Consider the following 19346-nt stretch of genomic DNA (forward strand, 5'->3'; position numbering starts at 1 on the left):
TGGAGGAAGCTCACACTACACATGGGTTTAAGAAGTCAGACAGCTGGACAGGGATCCTGGCTCCATCTGTGGCCCCTGTGATGGGTGTGTCTCAAGAGGCTTGGTTTCCTTCTGTGTGAAGGGGGGTCAGAGAATGAGGTGATGCTGTGCTGCTCTGGATGAAGAGACCAGAATTGTGCTAATGACCATGCTCTGCTCAAGGTTGTCTCCTACCTTGGGCTTGGTCTGAGAGACTTGGATGGCTTCAGTCTCAGGCCTCCTGGTTTCCTAAAGCTAAATAATTGTGGCCTCTTCTACTTGTTGGCAGGTGATGCTTGAGACCCTTTTCCACAAGACAGGGTCATGTGCTCACTGTTGAATGATGACAACTGGAGCACAGTGAGTTGTGGGGGTGAGGAGACCAGCCCATGGTTCTGAGGATGGCCCTGTGAACACCCAACCTCACTCATAGTCTCCTGGCCTGCAGGTCAAAGCCCTGTCAGTTGAAGAAGCTCCTCACACAAGGTCAGGTGCACCCTCTTCCTCAGCAGCAGGTGAAGCTGGGGCCTAAGGAGCTCCAATGAGTCCCTCCAGCTCTGATGAGATGGGAAAACTGGGAGCCTCTTCCTGGGATCCCAGGAAGGTTATGAAAAGAGCACATGTCCCCATTCCTCATCCCTGACAGCCCTTTCCCAGATCTTCTCATTCTGATGAGCCAGGGAAACCTGTAATTTTCATAACTAGTTGATGCTGTAGTTGGACATGATATTAAAATGTGTCCTCTAGAGTTTTGGAGTTGTTCTGAAACCTCACTTGCAGTGGAAGCATAAATGAGAGTCAGTCTCAATCATTCCTCCTGCATTAACAAATCCTGCGGGGCTGGGGATATGGCTCAGGCGGTAGCACGCTCGCCTGGCATGTGTGTGGCCTGGGTTCGATCCTCTGCACCACATACAAACAAAGATGTTGTGTCAGCAGAAAAATAAATATTGAAATTCTCTCCTCTCTCTCTCTCTAAAAAAAGAAAGAAATCCTGCAAGAGGAGTGGGAAGTGTGTGGGAAGGGCGCCCCCTGCCAGGCTCCTGTGGGATCACACAGCTGCCCTGCTCTCAGCATTCATATTAACCTTAGACTGTGTCACCTAAGCAGGGAGTAGAGATGGGACCTCAGATTCCCCAGGCTTCAGAGGTGCTGGGTGTTTGTACAGAGCATGTGGATAACCTTGGGAAAACAGGGGAGATAAAATAACACAGCCAGACTCAGTGAGACCCATTCTGTGGGAGGCCAAACTAGCATGTGACTCTATCTGTCTCCCTTTCTGATTGGTGTGGCATCATCATTATTCACTCTGTGATCTGGTTGCCTAAGTCACCAAGATGATAGCCCCAATCTTTGGGGTCCTGTGACTGTGTCCTCTTGCACAGGCGAGCCTTCCTACATCCCTGTGGGTCGGGCTATGCTCACTTGTCCCGTTGGGATATGACTTTTGCGTGTCCCCTTCTCTTGCTCTGCCCTTCTGTGTGGCCTTCCTAGATGTCAGTCAACCTGCAAAAATTAACAATTAGCATTTTTAAAACCATGGAAACACCATAAAGAGTAGCAGAAATATCTCAGGAGTTCACAATTCTGAATTCAATTTGAATTTTTCAATCATTTTATTATGGATACACTAGAATTCCTTTTATAGTCTGGATACTAGGAAATAATTAAATATGTAATGTGAAATGTTTTCTCCTGCTCAGCAACTTGTTTTTTTTAAAAAGAAATATTTTCACATGTATGATCTTTTGAACAGCCACAACAATGTTTATAGCAGGTCAATTTGCAATAAGCTAGACTATGGACCAACCTAGGTGTCCCTCCAAAGAGGAATGGATAAAGAAAATGTGGTATATATAATTAATGGAATATCAGTCAGGTTGAAAGTAGACTAAAATTATGGCATTTTCTAGTAAACGGTTGGAGTTGGAGAATATCATGCTAAGTGAAATATGCCAATCCCACAAACCAAAGAGGAATGTTTTCTCTAATATGCAGATGCTAATTCAGGAGGGATGGGGCACTAGGGCCGAATGGCTTTACCTTAGATTAGGTTGAGGGAAATGATGGGAGAAAGGGAAGAGGGATATGGGGACAGAAAACATAGTAGTAGAATGAAACAGACATCATTACTGTATTATATATTTGATTACATGACTAATATTATTCTGCTTCATGTACACTCAGAATAATGAGAAATGATATCCCATCCAAGTATGATATATCAAAGTTCATATATGCACTCTAATGTCATGTACAACTAATTAAACAAATAAAAAATTATAATTTTTTCACCCAAAAGTTGTATGTATAATTATGATAACTATAATTATATATTATATTGTGATGTACACATACATTTTGGGATGGTTAAATGTACAAACTGTTCTCATGTTCTTCTAAAAATTGGAGGAGGTATTCTTTATGTCAAATTTTCTGTTCTTACTGGTGAGGTGGTACATGCCCATAAATCCAGTGGCTCAGGAGGCTGGACCAGGAAGACTGTGAGTTCAAAGCCAGTCTCTGCAAGTTAGTGAGGCCCTGAGCAACACCGTGAGACCCTGTCTTTGAATAAAATATAAAGAATAGTAGAAGATATGGCTTAGTGCTTAAATGCTCATGGGTTTAATCTTCATTAAAAAAGAGAGAAAAAGAAAGAAAGAAAGAAAGAAAGAAAGAAAGAAAGAAAGAAAGAAAGAAAGAAAGAAAGAAAGAACTAGTATTCATAAAATTTTTCTGTATTGGGTTTAATACAATTTCCATGGCATGTTATTCTCTTTCAAGAGCATCAAAATTTCCTCTTGTTTTTGCCCTGAGAATTCTAGTATATTCAGTATTTTTATTTCTGAATGCTCCATGAGTGTATCTTTTTTCACTTTTTAAATTTGTTCTCTATTGATACACATGATATTGGAGTGTATTTTGACCCTTTATGCATAAATAGGCTATAACTTATTCTAAGTAGGATCCCTGTCTTGTGGATGAACATGATGTGGAGTTACCTTGGACGTGTATTCATAAAGAAACATAGGAAACTGATGACTCATTAAGGTTGCTTTCTTCACTCTTCCCCTTCTGCCTTCCCTTCTTTCTCTTTAGTCTAAAGCAGTAGACTTCTATTTTTTGTGTCCCCAACTTCCCTGGTTGTGTGTCAGCATCCACTTATAAATAGAAACATTCAGCTTTTGGTTTTTGAGGGTTGGCTTCTTTCCCTTTGCATGATAGTCTTCATTTTCATCCATTTACCAGTCAAGGCCACATTTCATTCTTATTTAGAGTTGAGTAATATTCTAATGTGTGTGTGTGTGTGTGTGTGTTCCCATTATTCTGTTCAAGGGCATCTAGGCTGATTCCATACTTTAGGAATTGTCAATTCAGTTGCTATAAATATTGATGTGCCTGCATCACTGAACTATGCTGATTTTAATTTGGGGGGGGGGGTATAAGCTGAGAATGGGATAACTGGGTCAAATGGTAGTTCCATTCCAAGTTTTCTAAAGAATCTCCCTACTGCTTTGCAGAGTCCTGGCACCAATTTTCAGTCTGACCAACAATTTATGAGTTTGCTTTTTCCTCCACATTCTTATTTATATTTTTTTGTGTTCCTGATAACTGTCATCTGGACTGTAGTGAGATAGTCAGTATAGTTTTAACTTGTATTTCTCTAATTCCTAGAGATGGCAAACTTCTATTCACATATTTGTTGATCATAGATGACTGTGTGTTTAATGTGTGACTGATGCTGGGGCTCCAGGTTCATCCTATTGCAGATGAACATTTAACTTTCCTAGAAACCTCTGAGAAAACACTTCTTTCCTCATTGATGGTTTCAATCCGATTACTAAAATGAATTACTCACAAATGTGTTCATCATCCAATCTTCAAATCTTTCCATTCATTTATAGGAATTTTTTCTCATGCTACAGCTTCATGGCTTGATGACTGTAGTTTTTTAGTGAACATTGATGTCACAGAGTTAATGTTGAACCACGATGCAATGAAAAGATCCCCAACTCCAATTTTAAGTCAAACTGAAGAAAGCTTGTATTGTGTACACAAAGCAGTCCACAAGCGGCTGTCTCTTTCAAAGCTAGGATACAGATCAGCACCCCAGCTCTTCAGGTGAAAGGTTTTATAGCTCCAAATTTAAAATGGAGGAGTGCCTTGGGAATTTACAGCTAATAGAATTCTGGCAAGCATAATACGAAGGCAGATAGCAGGTTAAAAATCCACATGGCTTAAGATTTCAAGGTAGGGAGTAAATTGAGATTCCAACATCAGAATTTATGAGGTGCTCCTGGGGTTTTAGGGAGGGTTGATACCTTGTCAAAAACAGACTGGCATAAGTGAGTTCAAAGCCCAGGCAGGAATTTCAAACAAGTTTAAACACGTTGTCAGGCCAAATAGAAATCTTAGTATTTTTTAGAAAAAAACAGAAATGAACTTTTCTTAACTTTTTCACGAGATGACTCCCAAACCTAAAATGGATGGAATTTCATTTAGTTCATCATTAAACCACAGAATTTTCTCATGCATTTTAAGAGTGGTTCACAGTTTTGGTTTTTATCACAAATGTATGTGGAATTTGGGAGCTTCTCAATCTCTACTCAAGTGAGGAGACTACAGAGAACTTTTAGAACAATTTGTGGCATACAGTTTTCTTATTTCAAATTTAAAAATCTATTCATAAATCTTTATTTTGCTTTTACAAAACAATTTTTTAAGTCATGAAGATTTAACAACATGTGAGACTAGTGAGTATTATTAAAATAATCTATCAGTAAATCAATGGCATTTAAAAAAAGAACAAATCTAGATGCCATTAACAGACAAATAAATAAACAAAATTGATACACACACACAATGGAATATTTCTCAGTTAATAAAAAAATGATAGTCTTTGCTAGTAAATAGATAGAAATGGAGAATATCATGCTGCACAAAATAAGCCAGTCCCCCAAAATCAAAGGCCAAATGTTTTCTCTGATGTGCAGATGCTAATTCAGAGTAAGGCACAGAGGGTGGCCTGGGGAAGAATAGATGTACTGTGTGTTAGACAGAGGGGAGTGGGAGGAGGGGATGGTGCACAGGGGTAGGACTGAGAATAGCATAAAGCAGACCCTATTACCCTCTGAACATATATGATAACAGGATTGGTGTAACTCTACACCATGTGCAACCACAAGAATAAGAAATTATACTATATCTATTTATGATGTGTCAAAATGTAAGTTCAAAGCAAGGCTCATCAACTTGTAGAGACCCTAAGCAACTCAGCAAGACCTTGTCTCTTAATAAAATATAAAAAAATGCTCAGTGGCTAAGTGACCACACATTCATACCCTGGGTAAAAACATATGTTTTCTCTTCTTAGAAAACAGGAGGACTTAAGAAATTTTTCGATATCTTCACTATCTTCTATTTTATTGGAATATAGGGTTTCAAAATACTTTCTAATTATCTTCTGTATTTCTGTAGTGTCTGTTGTGATATTGTCTTTTTCATCCCGTATGTTAGTAATTTGAGTTCTCTCTCTTCTTCTCTTCGTTAGCATGGCTAAGAGTCTGTTGATCTTATTTATTTTTTCAAAGAACCAGATTGAGTCAGGAAGACACACACAATTTAAACAGACCAATAACAAAGGAAGAAATAGAAGAGGCCATCAAAAGACTACCAACCAAGAAAAGCCCTGGACCGGATGGGTATACAGCAGAGTTCTACAAAACCTTCAAAGAAGAATTAATACCAATACTTTTCAAGCTATTTCAAGAAATAGAAAGAGAAGGAGCTCTTCCAAATTCATTCTATGAGGCCAACATCACCCTGATCCCGAAACCAGACAAAGACACTTCAAAGAAAGAAAACTACAGACCAATATCTCTAATGAACCTAGATGCAAAAATTCTCAATAAAATCCTGGCAAATTGAATACAAAAGCATATCAAAAAAATTGTGCACCATGATCAAGTAGGATTCATCCCTGGGATGCAAGGCTGGTTCAATATATGGAAATCAATAAATGTTATTCACCACATCAATAGACTTAAAGACAAGAACCATATGATCATCTCAATAGATGCAGAAAAAACATTCGACAAAGTACAGCATCCCTTTATGTTCAAAACACTAGAAAAACTAGGGATAACAGGAACTTACCTCAACATCATAAGAGCTATATATGCTAAGCCTCAGGCTAGCATCATTCTAAATGGAGAAAAACTGAAGGCATTCCCTCTAAAATCTGGAGCTCGACAGGGATGCCCTCTCTCACCACTTCTATTCAATTTAGTTCTTGAAATACTAGCCAGAGCAATTAGGCAGACAAAAGAAATTAAAGGCATAAAAATAGGAAAAGAAGAACTTAAATTATCGCTATTTGCAGATGACATGATAATATATTTAACAGACCCAAAAGGGTCTACAAAGAAACTGCTAGAGTTAATAAATGAATTCAGCAAAGTGGCAGGATATAAAATCAACACGTGGGCTGGGGATGTGGCTCAAGCTGGTAGCACGCTCGCCTGGCATGCAAGCGGCCCGGGTTCGATCCTCAGCACCACATACAAACAAAGATGTTGTGTCCACCAAAAACTAAAAAATAAATATTAAAATTCTCTCTTTAAAAAAAAATAAAAATAAAAAAAAAAAATAAAATCAACACGCATAAATCAAAGTATTTCCTGTATATCAGCAACAAAACTTCTGAAATGGAAATGAGGAAAACCACTCCATTCACAATATCCTCAAAAAAAATAAGATACTTGGGAATCAACCTAACAAAAGAGGTGAAAGATTTATACAATGAAACTACAGAACCCTAAAGAGAGAGAGAAGAAGAAGATCTTAGAAGATGAAAAAATGTACCCTGTTCAGGGATAGGCAGAACTAACATCATCAAAATGGCGATATTACCCAAAGTCTCTACAGGTTTAATGCGATGCCAATCAAAATCCCAATGGCATTTCTTGTAGAAATAGATAAAGCAATCATGAAATTCATATGGAATAACAAAAAACCCAGAATAGCAAAAGCAATTCTAAGCAGGAAGTGTGAATCTGGAGGTATAGCAATACCAGAGTTCAAACTGTACTACAAAGCAATAGTAACAAAAACAGTGTGGTACTGGTACCAAAACAGGCAGGTGGATCAATGGTACAGAATAGAGGACACAGAAACCAATCCACAAAATTACAACTTTCTTATATTTGATAAAGGGGCTAAAAGCATGCAATGGAGGAAGGATAGCATCTTCAACAAATGGTGCTGGGAAAATTGGAAATCCACATGCAACAAAATGAAACTGAATCCCCTTCTCTCGCCATGCACAAAAGTTAACTTAAAGTGGATCAAAGAGCTTGATATCAAATCAGAGACCCTGTACCTGATAGAAGAAAAACTTGGCTCTGATCTACATATTTTGGGATCCGGCTCCAAATTCTTTAATAGGATGCCCATAGCCCAAGAGTTAATAACAAGAATAAACAAATGGGACTTACTTAAACTAAAAAGTTGTTTCTCACCAAGAGAAACAATAAGAGAAGTAAATAGGGAACCTACATCCTGGGAACAAATCTTTATTCCTCACACTTCAGATAGAGCCCTAATTTCCAGAATATACAAAGAACTCAAAAAATTAAACAATAAGATAACAAATAAACCAATCAACAAATGGGCCAAGGACCTGAACAGACACTTCTCAGAGGATGACATACAATCAATCAATAAGTACATGAAAAAATGCTCACCATCTCTAGCAGTCAGAGAAATGCAAATCAAAACCACCCTACGATACCATCTCACTCCAGTAAGATTGGCAGCCATTATGAAGTCAAATAACAATAAGTGCTGGCGAGGATGTGGGGAAAAGGGTACACTTGTACATTGCTGGTGGGACTGCAAATTGGTGCAGCCAATATGGAAAGCAGTATGGAGATTCCTGGGAAAGCTGGGAATGGAACCACCATTTGACCCAGCTATCGCCCTCCTCGGACTATTCCCTGACGACCTTAAAAGAGCATACTATAGGGATACTGCCACATCAATGATCACAGCAGCACAATTCAAAATAGCTAGACTGTGGAACCAACCTAGATGCCCTTCAATAGATGAATGGATAAAAAAAAATGTGGCATCTATACACAATGGAGTATTATGCAGCACTAAAAAATGACAAAATCATGGAATTTGCAGGGAAAATGATGGCATTAGAGCAGATTATGCTAAGTGAAGCTAGCCAATCCTTAAAAAGCAAATGCCAAATGTCTTCTTTGATTTAAGGAGAGCATCTAAGAACTGAGCAGGGGGGAAGAGCATGAGGAAAAGATTAACATTAAACTGAGATGAGTGGTGGGAGGGAAAGGGAGAGAGAAGGGAAATTGCATGGAAATGGAAAAAAACCCTCATCATTATACGAAATCACATATAAGAGGTTGTGAGGGGAAAGGGGTGGGGAAAGGGAGAGAATTGAACAACAACAAATGAGGTAGAGAGGGAAGATGGGAGGGGAGGGGAGTGGGGATACTAGGGGATAGAAAAGGCAGCAGAATACAACAGTCACTAATATGGCATTATGTAAACATTGTGAATGTGTAACTGATGTGATTCTGCAATTTGTATTTGGGGTAAAAATGTAAGTTCATAACTCACTTGAATCAAATGTATGAAAGATGAAAAAAAATTTTAAAAAATGCAAAAAAAAAGAAAACAGGAGGAACACCTATGACAACTGTGAATTTATATCAAAATGATCACACTGATTCTTTTATTGAGCCTGCAATGAGCAAGGAGGCCTTCCTATGCTTGGGCCCCACTAATAATGATAGTCCCCTCAAGTATTGTCGGGGTACATCTAACACTAAAATACCTGATTCTGGTTAGCTGAATCACTCTGTAGTTATGACCTCATGCTCCCTGCCTGGGATACATGTATCCATATTTAATCATATTATTTCACTGCTGAGAGTAATTCAAGGTGAAGACACAGAAAAGGGAAATCTGCTGCCACATCTCATCTGGATTCCTCTAAAATGATAGTGTGCCCAATTATCATCTCAGACATGTATCATTACATAAACATATGTGTTGTATAATACACATGAACACATACTAAGTTTTATATATATACAATATATGAATAAAGTTTTGTGGTACAAAATGTAAAAAGCATTTAAAAATTGAAATATTTTTAGGTATCTTTAAACTCAAAACACACACAAAGACTAAAGTGTCCTTAATTAGCAGATATTCTGCATGTCAACCCACCCCAGGCTGAGGTCACACCCAGTGTGTCACACATGCTGGGAAAGCACTCTACCATTCAGTCCCTTGTACTGATCTTGACATAGAACCTTGCTCACTTCTCCAGTCTGACCTTTGCTCATGATCTTCCTGCCTCAGCCTCTTGAGGAGCTAGAATTAGAGTGTGTGCCCCAGTGCCACTAAGACTTGGTGTGCCTTATCAGAAGTGTCATTTTCATTAAGAAAATGTTTGAAATGAGAAAATCTAAAACAATTTCAATTTAAATGCATCAGGAAGTTTTTAAAGTCTTTTACAAACAAGTTCATAGCTTTCACAATTCATTGAATTGATGATTTTTTATCCTAAAACATCCAGTATATACAATAAGATTTAAAAAAAAAAAAAAAAAAAAGACCGAGTAGTGATGCTCTTACCATTTCGCTGGAAACATATTGCTTCATCCTAACTCTCCCTAGTCTTGAGCACTGATAATTCAGTTAGAAATAAACATTCATCAAGCTGAGGCTTGAATGTGAGTCCATGTAAAGTTTGGCCTTCAAGAATTGAAAAGGAAGGGGTGCCCTCAGTTCATGTCTATCTACATTCTGATGTGGATTCAGTCCTTTTTCAACAAAAGTAAAAACAATAATGCTTACCTTGAAACAGGTAGCAAGGCTGAGAGAGGATGCAGCTCAGTGGCAATCCACCCAATCCCCAGTACTGCAACAAATAAACAGATGCATAAAAAAGTCAGTTGTTGTGGCTCACATCTATAATGCTAGAGACTCAGGAGCCTGAGTCAGGAAGATCTTTGGTTTGAGGTCAGCCCCAGCAATTTGGTGAAACCCTGTATCAAAAAAGAAAAAGCACCAGGTGCAGTGGAATGCATCTGTAACTCCATTGGCCCAAGAGGCTTAGACAGGAGGATTATGGGTTCAAATACAATCTCAGGAATTAAGCGATGGCCTAAGCAACTCACCAAGACCCTGTCTCTAAATGAAATATAACAGTGCATCTGGGGATGTGGCCTAGTGATTAAGAACCCCTTGTCTGGGCTGCAGATGTGTCTCAAGCAGCAGAACGCTCACCTGGCATGTGCGGGGTGCTGGGTTCGATCCTCAGCACCACATAAAAAAATTAAAAAATAAAGATGTTGTGTCCACTGAAAACTAAAAAATAAATATTAAAAATTCTCTGTTTATATATATTTCTTTTTTAAGAAAGATCCCGTTGTACTAAAAAGAGAGTGATAGAGAGAAAATAGAAAGACAAATCAGAAAGTAGATTGTATTCACACAATTCCAACAAGTTCCTCATGGGCCCCACACTCATTACCAAGTACTTAGGGTCTGTGTGATATTGGTACTTCTGTGAAAATTTGAAAAACAAAATATTTTTTCTTATGATCTAGAGACATAAAAAAAGGGACTTGAAAATTTCTACCAGGCTTGGTAGAATGGGTTTGGAAACAGTAGTCACAACTTATATAACTAAGTTAAACTGTCATTTACTTTAACTTAATCACTTCAACTGAGTTTCCTGCAAATGTGACTGCCATTGGGGTAAAGGTTCAGAGACCACATTGCTCCGGTTGTAGATTAGTGTGAGGTCAGCTTGGGCAACAGAGTCCAACACTGTGTCTAGGGAAAAAAAATGAAGGTAATTTTGGTGAGGGTGTAGCTCAGTGGTAAAGCAGACATGGGTTCAATCCCCTGTGGAGACCAGTGACAGTGATTGGGAGACAGTGTCTGAGATTGGGGTCTCTGATGACTTCATGGCAGTTCCATGCTCAGTGACTGGGAAGGTTTCTATGCAAAAGTATAGGATGCCTGGTTGCTATGGCAATGCTCTCCATGGGGGTAACTCTGTTGTGAGGGTCTTCTCAGCTTTGAACTTATTCTCAGGCACACAGTTCCTGGGAATAAAGGAACTTCCTGGCTAAGACAACCACAATGTTTCACCAGTTCTACTGCTCCTGGATCTGCCCAGAAATTAGTAACCTTAAATGATGGACGTTCTTGAGACCTGCATAGTGCTCATAACATTGTGCATTGCAACTGTGGAATGTAACTGAGGAAATAGCTGCATACTGTTGCTAACTGTGTAACTTTCATGAATACAAAGAATAATGCTTGCATAGTCTTTAATCTGATTAATGAGATATATATAATAAAGATTGCTGGTGTAATACTTTAGACCTGCTGCTCCATTAGAGAGGAGTGCTCCACCTGATCCCAGCTGTTCTATCTTCAAGTTCTGTGTGTGTTACTCTATATTTCTTCCAATCTCCCATCAGCCTTGCCAGAACCTACTACTTTGGCCACATTGGTCGCAGCAATACCAAGTAACAAAAATAAATAAATAAAGTAAACACCATCAATTTACAATTAAATTACTTCATATGTTTTCTGATACGTTAAAACAAGGTGTATGGAAAAGAAAATTTCCAATAAAATGTGATGTGCTTCTCAGAATATTTAATAGTCTAATATTTTCCAATTTGTTAAATATTGAAAAATCAGAATTATATCTAGGCATCCTGAAATCTTTAAACACAGTCACTGACAATCACAGAGAAACAATGAAATGCCAACTACAGAAACACAGATATTCTCTATGTCAACTTTTTCCTGGGGTACATTACTGCTAATTTGATGTGGCTCCATGTCTAAGTATTCATGCTCAATACCAAATATAATGAAAATTACTAATCCTATCTAATTAACAACTGGTATATATTTTGGCCTCAGATTTGGCCAATATTTTCTGTTTTCTCTATTTCAATAGCATTCTAATGCAAATTGCCCTTATCAATAACAGCACCAAATAAATTTTCAGACTACTCATCAGCTATTCACAAGTGACCTGAGCAGAGACTCACAACATCACGTTTTTGCAAAAGCACATCCTAAATTGCTGACTTCCACCTCCAAGGGTCCTTGACACACTTCTTAAAGACAAGAATATCTGACACCTCTTAGACTGCACTGGACCATGTGGCAATGTGTTCTTCACTTATCAGTTTCACTTGAGCTCCCCAATGACATCATCTATAAATCAGAGACCTCCATATGGAATTCCTCCACCAACTGTCTGAAAACACAGGCACTTTTAGCACCTTCAGAAACTCCTGCACAACAGAAGCTTCCACAAATTCTTTATGATAAGGACATTATGGCCACTTGTGATGACTACCAATTACTGAGGGTTCCTAGAGCAGGAAGCTGCCCCTTATGGACCATGCTATATTATTTTTTTTAAACCATAGACTTGCTTTTTATTGAATTGGTAAATTTTACAGAGTTCCTAAATTAGCAAACCATGCCTGAGAATCTAAAGAAGAAAACAGTATAATGGACAAGCCCATCCATCCATAATACAGTCTATTAAATCTTGGTTCCTAATGTATTTTTCTTGGAGGTACTGGGAATTGAACTCAGGGACACAACCACTGAGCCACCTCCCAGCCTTCTTTTTAATTTATTATTTGAGTTAGGTTTTTAGAGACAGCATCACACTGAGTTCTTTACTCTTTGTAATCCAGGTAAGTCACCTTACAAATCACAACACTTGGGCTAAGATTATGGTTCAGTAGTTGACAACATGCCTAGCATGTGTGAGGCACTGGGTTTGATTCTTAGGATGACATATAATTAAATAAGTAAATGTTCACTGACAAGTAAGAAATAATTTTTTAAAAAATGAATAAATGGGCTAGGGACATGGCCTCAAATTGTAGTGTGCTCACCTGGCATGCATAGGGCACTGGATTCAATCCTCAGCACAACATAAAAATAAATTGAAGATGTTGTGTCCACCGAAAACTAAAAAAATAAGTAATAATTCTCTCTTTAAAAAAAATGAAAAGAAAGCAAAATCCTCCTGCCTAAGAATCTTGAGCAACTGCAATTTCAGGTGTATACCACAGAACCGGGGGAATCACAAGAATTTTGAGGATTTCAGGTCTTTCATAAAATTTTAACAGGTGTGGAATTTAAGTCTGCTGCAAGTCTTTAAAATTTCTAGTATACTGTACCATTAAATAAACCTCTCCATATTCATCTCAGTTTGTTTCACATAAGCATCACACTACAAAAGTTTGTGACAAAGTGCATATATGAAGGGAAAATATGTGATTCAAGGTCCAAGAGGTGACTTGTTATCGTGTTTGGCCCCAAATCATGTCTTCAGTATGACACAGAATATTTTAATTGTCATTTAATCATTATATATTCTCACTACTTGCTCTCCTAAAAACCCAAACCGATCATAAGGTGGCCATCCACATGCCAGTCCACATGCCATCACTATTAACAAAAGGGGTAGGCAGATCCTGTCAGAAGATTCTATAGCCCTCCTAGGAGTCTGATTAATGCACTGATGTACTCACCAAGACTGAATTCCTACAAAGAATGCCGGCACCCTAGGACAGTTGCATTCACTCCAGTTCCTCACACTGCCCAGGAGCAAGCCTGCAACTTCTGCCTTTGGCAAATGAATTTATTACAAAGAAGTCCAGATTGCATCAAGTACTCATACACCAGTATGCAATATTCCTACTAAATCAAAGATGTAAAACTAGGAAATTGCCACACTGTCTCAGTAGGTGGAAAGACAGTTTACAGTAATTCTGGATGGCTTAAGCTGTATTTATTAAAAACAGAAGTGTCACAGCACACTCCTTTGGCCTTCCTTTCCAAATGAACACTGAGACACAGCAAAAGGCCAGCAAGAGAGATAGCAGTGACAATCATCCTATCGTTGGCATGTTGGTTACCTTAAAAATTTGAACACAAGTATGTAAGGAACTATTAACAATGATAACAGAAGATCCAGGATTCCTGAATAGGTTGTGGGTGAGGTTTTGTTCAGGATGCTTTGAGTCCTTAGGACAGGTCATTGAATTCTTTAGCCTGAGCAGAAATAGCCCTCTCCACATCATGTACTGCACAACATCACCTGGTTGGAGGCTGTAGCTCCATCAGTGATGTAGGGCACATGAGGCTAGACACCCAAGGAATGTTCCAGGGGCAGACTATTAGATGCAGAGTTCTAAGGGATATCACCTAAAAACTTAGATCACTGCTTAGAATTTCATTGATCTTCATTTACACCCAGTGTGACAGGGATGGAAGTTTATATTTTTTGTAGGGGTATACATAAAGGTGTTTTTTGTTTTGTTTTGTTTAGTTCACAGAAAGTGTTTGTGTACAAATTGTAAGATTGTTCAGAGTTCTTCTAAGCTTTAACACAAAAACAGAAGTCTGTATTATAACCCACATTGAGATCTTTGCAAAATTGTTTTCCTGATATTCTGTTGAAAGATTATGGTGAAGATCTCTCAAGAACCTTATTTAAGATTCTTTGGTGGAGAAAGGAGGGCAACTATATTAGGATATCAGACTGTAATATTCCTTACCAAGCCATTGGTCATGTGGTGTGTATTAAGAAAATCAGCACTCATTTTCCCAGGGCTACTGAACTACTCTAAACATAGAGAGAAATCAAGCCTGGGTTTTCTGGAATATTCCACCTAAGTATTATTCATGGGGAGAAAAGTTAAGTTGGATGAAGTTTTTTAAAAAATTCACTGGTACAAAAGATCTTTAAGAAGAAAGAGACCATCTCCAATTGTTGAAGAAACAGCTGCAGAGCTGCATCTGCTGATATGGTAATCAGTGGGGTCCACACACACAGCAACAGCAAACTCATTACCTTAGCTACAGGAGTGCTCAGTGCTAGGATGCCTGCCTAGCATGCACAAGGCAGGATTGTGTCCACAGAACTGGGAAAAGAAAAGAGAAAGCAACTCAAGCATAGGGCAAAATATGTTTTGAGAAAGTGCCTCTCCAAATAATATACACAAATGACATGATATCATAGTGCTTTTAATGTGCCTACATATAGCACAATACATGAGACTTAGAACAAGCACAAGTGACAAGAGTGGGGTCCCAGAGTCATCAAAAGATCAATAAGCAATCAGTGAAAAGAAAGAGGCCAGCTGCAGGGTAAACAGACACATCCCTATGGTCCCAGCTCCCAGCCTCACCCCATCTCAAAAAATAACAATTAAAAACACTGTGGACAAACTCAGTGGTGGAGCACTCCTGGGTGAAATCTGAACAAAGAAAGAGAGGAAAGAAGTTCAGAATAAACATTTCACCAATCTGTACCAAAGGCTGGAGTGGAGAGGCCTAAACTAACATACACAATATGTAATGAAACATGAGACACAAAATACTTAAAATACAGGAAAATGGAATCTAACAATAAGAGAGATTTAACCCAGAAAAACTTGTTGCTTTCAAATCTTCATGCTGATGCAATGCTCCTCTCCAACCCAGCGTGCATTTTTGTTACCTCTGAATAGATAACAAAAAGAAATGAGGGCACACACTTTTTCTCACACCTACAGTGGTTTTCTCAAAAGAAATAAATAAAATGAAAAAAAATAAAAATTTCCTCAAGTCTGAACAAGTTCAAATGGATCTGAAACAAGCAAAGGTCCTACCACATTTCTATGTACAGGGCTTTTCTCTAGTGTGATTTCTTAAATGCTGTTCAAAGGGACCTGGAAAGTTGAAAGTCTTACTACAATTTTTAAAGAGAGTAAAAGGATCTTCCCAGATGTGAATTCTCTACATCTTTGAGGAAAAGTCTGAAAGCTGAATACTGCCCCACATGGCTTATCCTCACTATTTTCTACACTATGCGTCCTTTCATACAACTGAACAAAACTAGAACAGCTGAACCCTTTTTATTTCTTACTTGCATAGGATTTATACTTTTTATTCCAAAAGAATCTTCCCAGTCCTTAGTAAAATACTGAGAAAACTAGAAGATTTCCCACATTTCTCACACTCACAGGGCTTCTCTCTGTGAGGGTTTTCATATATAAAAATGAAAACAGGGCTGGATAGGAAGTTGACAGGATGTAGAAAATCCCCTACAGAGTATTTTTTTTCAATGTGAATAAAATGGCTTTGAAGACAACAGGGAAAATGGAATGATTTGTGATATTTTTTACATTTAAAGAATTATTCAGTTGGATGTGGTGGTGTTTGCCTTTAATTACTGAGACTTGAGAGGTGGATTCTGAAGGATCCATGTTGGAGGCTAGCCTCAGCAACTTAGGAAGACCCTAAGAAATTCGAAAGTCCCTGTCTAAAAATTAAAACTAACTGGAATGTAGCTCAGTGTAGAGCACAACCAGACATCATAATCCCCAGTCTCTCTCTCTCTCTCTCTCTGTCTTTGTCTCACACACACACACACACACACACACACACACACACACACACAATTTTCAGCAGTGTGAGGATTTTCTTGTCTTTGAGGATGACATGAAATATTGATTTACCAGATTTTACATCAAAAGGATTTTTCTCCAATAACGTTCTACATGTATATGAGTGTAATTGTAATAACAGAAAAGTCTACCAATTGTTTTCATGCATACAATTTCTCTGCAGGATCTGTTCTTTTTTTGAGAGAGGGAGAATTTTAATATTTATTCTCTAGTTTTCAGTGGATACAACATCTTTGTTTGTATGTGGTGCTGAGGATGGAACCCCGGCCACTCGCATGCCAGGTGAGCGCGCTACCGCTTGAGCCACATCCCTAGCCCAGTATCTGTTCTTTAATGTGTATGAAGCAGACAGGATGCTGCAAAAGCTTTTCCTCATTGTTGCCATTCATAGGTCTTTTCTCTGGTATGTATTCTTAAATGTCTGTGTAGCCTAGAGGATCTAGCAAAGGTTTTGCTACACTGCTTACATTCATAGGGCTTCTCTCCAGTGTGCATTCTTCCATGAATCTGAAGGTAACTCAATGTAGAAAAGGCTTTGCCACACTGCTTACAATCATAAGGCTTCTGTCCAGTATGAGTTTTTTCATGTGAGTGAAGGTGACTGGATCTAGCAAAGGCTTTGCCACAGTGCTTACATGCATAGGGCTTCTCTCCAGTATGTATTATTCTATGTCTGTGAAGGTCACAGGACCTAGCAAAGGCTTTTCCACACTGCTTACATTCATAGGGCTTCACTCCAGTATGCCTTCTTCCATGAACCTGAAGGGAACTGGATGTAGCAAAGGCTTTGCCACACTGCTTACATTCATAGGGCTTCTCTCCAGTGTGCATTCTTTCATGAACATGACGGGAACTGGATGTAGAAAAGGCTTTGCCACACTGCCTACATGCATAGGGCTTCTCTCCAGTATGTATTATTCCATGTCTGTGAAGGTGACTGGATGTAGAAAAGACTTTGCCACACTGCTTACATGCATAGGGCTTCTCCCCAGTATGAATTCTCTGATGTATTTGAAGTAAACTGGGATAATCAAAGTCTTTCTCACATATCTTACATTTGAAATGTGCATCCCCTGTGTGTGTGATCCAGTGCCTTTGAAGACTTGTGTGTGAAATACAGGTCTGAACACCTTGTTGACATTCATACAGTTTCTTTCCAGAATGAGTTCCTTCATGTCTTCTAAATAAAGAGGAGAAATGAAAGGCTTTCCCACATATGTCCCATTGAAAAAGTTTACCTCCACTGTGTGTTATCATGTGTCTTTGAACACCGGTGGGATAAGAAGAGGCTTCATCACATTGTTGATATTCATTGGATTGCCCCCCACTATGAGTTTCTTCATGTCTTTCAATGTCATTGGAACAACTGATGACTTTCCCACATACTGTATTTTCATAAGATCCATCTACCGTCTGTATTAACATTTGTGTGTGAACACTTTTGAGAGAATCCAGAGATTTCCAATATTGTTTCAATTCACATGGCTTCTCTTCACATTCCTCATGCTTGTAGTATTTGTGTCCAGAGTATGATGTGATCTGCCTATGAGGGAATGAAGGTCATATGAAGTCTTTTGCACACATAATGAAGTGACATGGATTTACTCTATTAAAATTTTTCTTTGTTCAATTAAGAATTGGAATCAATTTGAAGGTTTTCCCACACTATTCTGTGCCTTTGAGTTTATCATATGACTTCTTTAAAGAAGAAGAAGTGACCAGCACATAACCAATGCTTGATTCATTCACAATTTTGTATGTATTTATAGATCCTTACATTACTACCAATATCAGGTAAAGGCTAGGTTTTCTGACTTGTTCACTTGCCTGAAAATAAAGAGATTGAAAGGAAACAATCCTTTGTAACACAGCTTCTCTATGGCTATTATCCAAATAGTGATATTCACATATGCAATTTTATAGTACTTTTTGCATTTCAAATACGTTGAAAAGACTGAATATCGGTTACAGCTAAGTATATATTTCTGGTAAAATATATTATAAGAATAAATACATTTTATATTATGCATACTTTTTCAGTTGGTTTGCTTTAAAAATTATATGACAGTTCTCAGATTCCCTCACGAATTCCTCTTGTGAGTACAGTTACCTTACATTGCTCCCAGAGTTTTCAATCTGATATTCAGTGGTCTTGTCTTCCCACCTGTTTCCTTAAATGAGAGAACAGAACAAACTTTATGAATATTGAGGAGCTAGAAATGTTTTGCCAAATCCTAGGTGCCATTTATGCTGCAATAGTTCACCAACTTATTCCCTTTTCACCTTCTACATAAATGACCAAAATAAACATGAATTCTCTATTTGATTAATTTTAAAAACATCATCATTACCTATAGAAGCCAGGTTTCTGAGGACCTCCAGCATCACATCTTTGTAAAGGTTTTTCTGGAAAGGATCCAGAAAAGCCCACTCCTCCTGGGTGAAGTTCACCGCCACATCCTCCAAGGTCACTGAGATCTGAAATGTCCCACAAATGTATAGTGGAGGCCAGGAGAGATTGACAGCATGAGAAATCAATACTCAACATGTATGATGTTCACATGATTCCCTGACCTCTTAATTAATTCCATGATTTGATCCATCAAATCATTACTGTACTCAATTTTTTACACCCATACCAACACTAAAAATTGGCTATTCAGAAGGCAAACATTCTTTTTTAGTGCTTTATACCCTTCCTTTGGTGAGTTCACAGGAAGTGAGACAGGCTTCCAGATCACTCCTAACTTCTTTATTGGTTGCACCTCTATTACATGT

General features: G+C 38.3%; 1 protein-coding gene across 1 annotated transcript in view; it reads right to left on the bottom strand.

The window, feature by feature from the left end:
• The window catches only part of LOC143639803 (uncharacterized), a 38684-nt gene extending 19691 nt beyond the window's left edge, over positions 1–18993 (bottom strand). Inside the window, exons 1-2 of the mRNA XM_077107863.1 lie at positions 18920–18993; positions 18679–18739 (exon numbers count right to left, since the gene is read on the bottom strand). Of these exons, the coding sequence (XP_076963978.1) occupies positions 18679–18739; positions 18920–18953 (95 nt within the window). The 5' untranslated portion in view covers positions 18954–18993. The remainder of the gene's footprint in view (positions 1–18678; positions 18740–18919) is intronic.
• Between the last annotated feature and the right edge of the window lie 353 nt (positions 18994–19346).

This window comes from Callospermophilus lateralis, chromosome Y (genome assembly GCF_048772815.1).
Source record: "Callospermophilus lateralis isolate mCalLat2 chromosome Y, mCalLat2.hap1, whole genome shotgun sequence".
Classification (NCBI taxonomy): Eukaryota; Metazoa; Chordata; class Mammalia; order Rodentia; family Sciuridae; genus Callospermophilus; species Callospermophilus lateralis.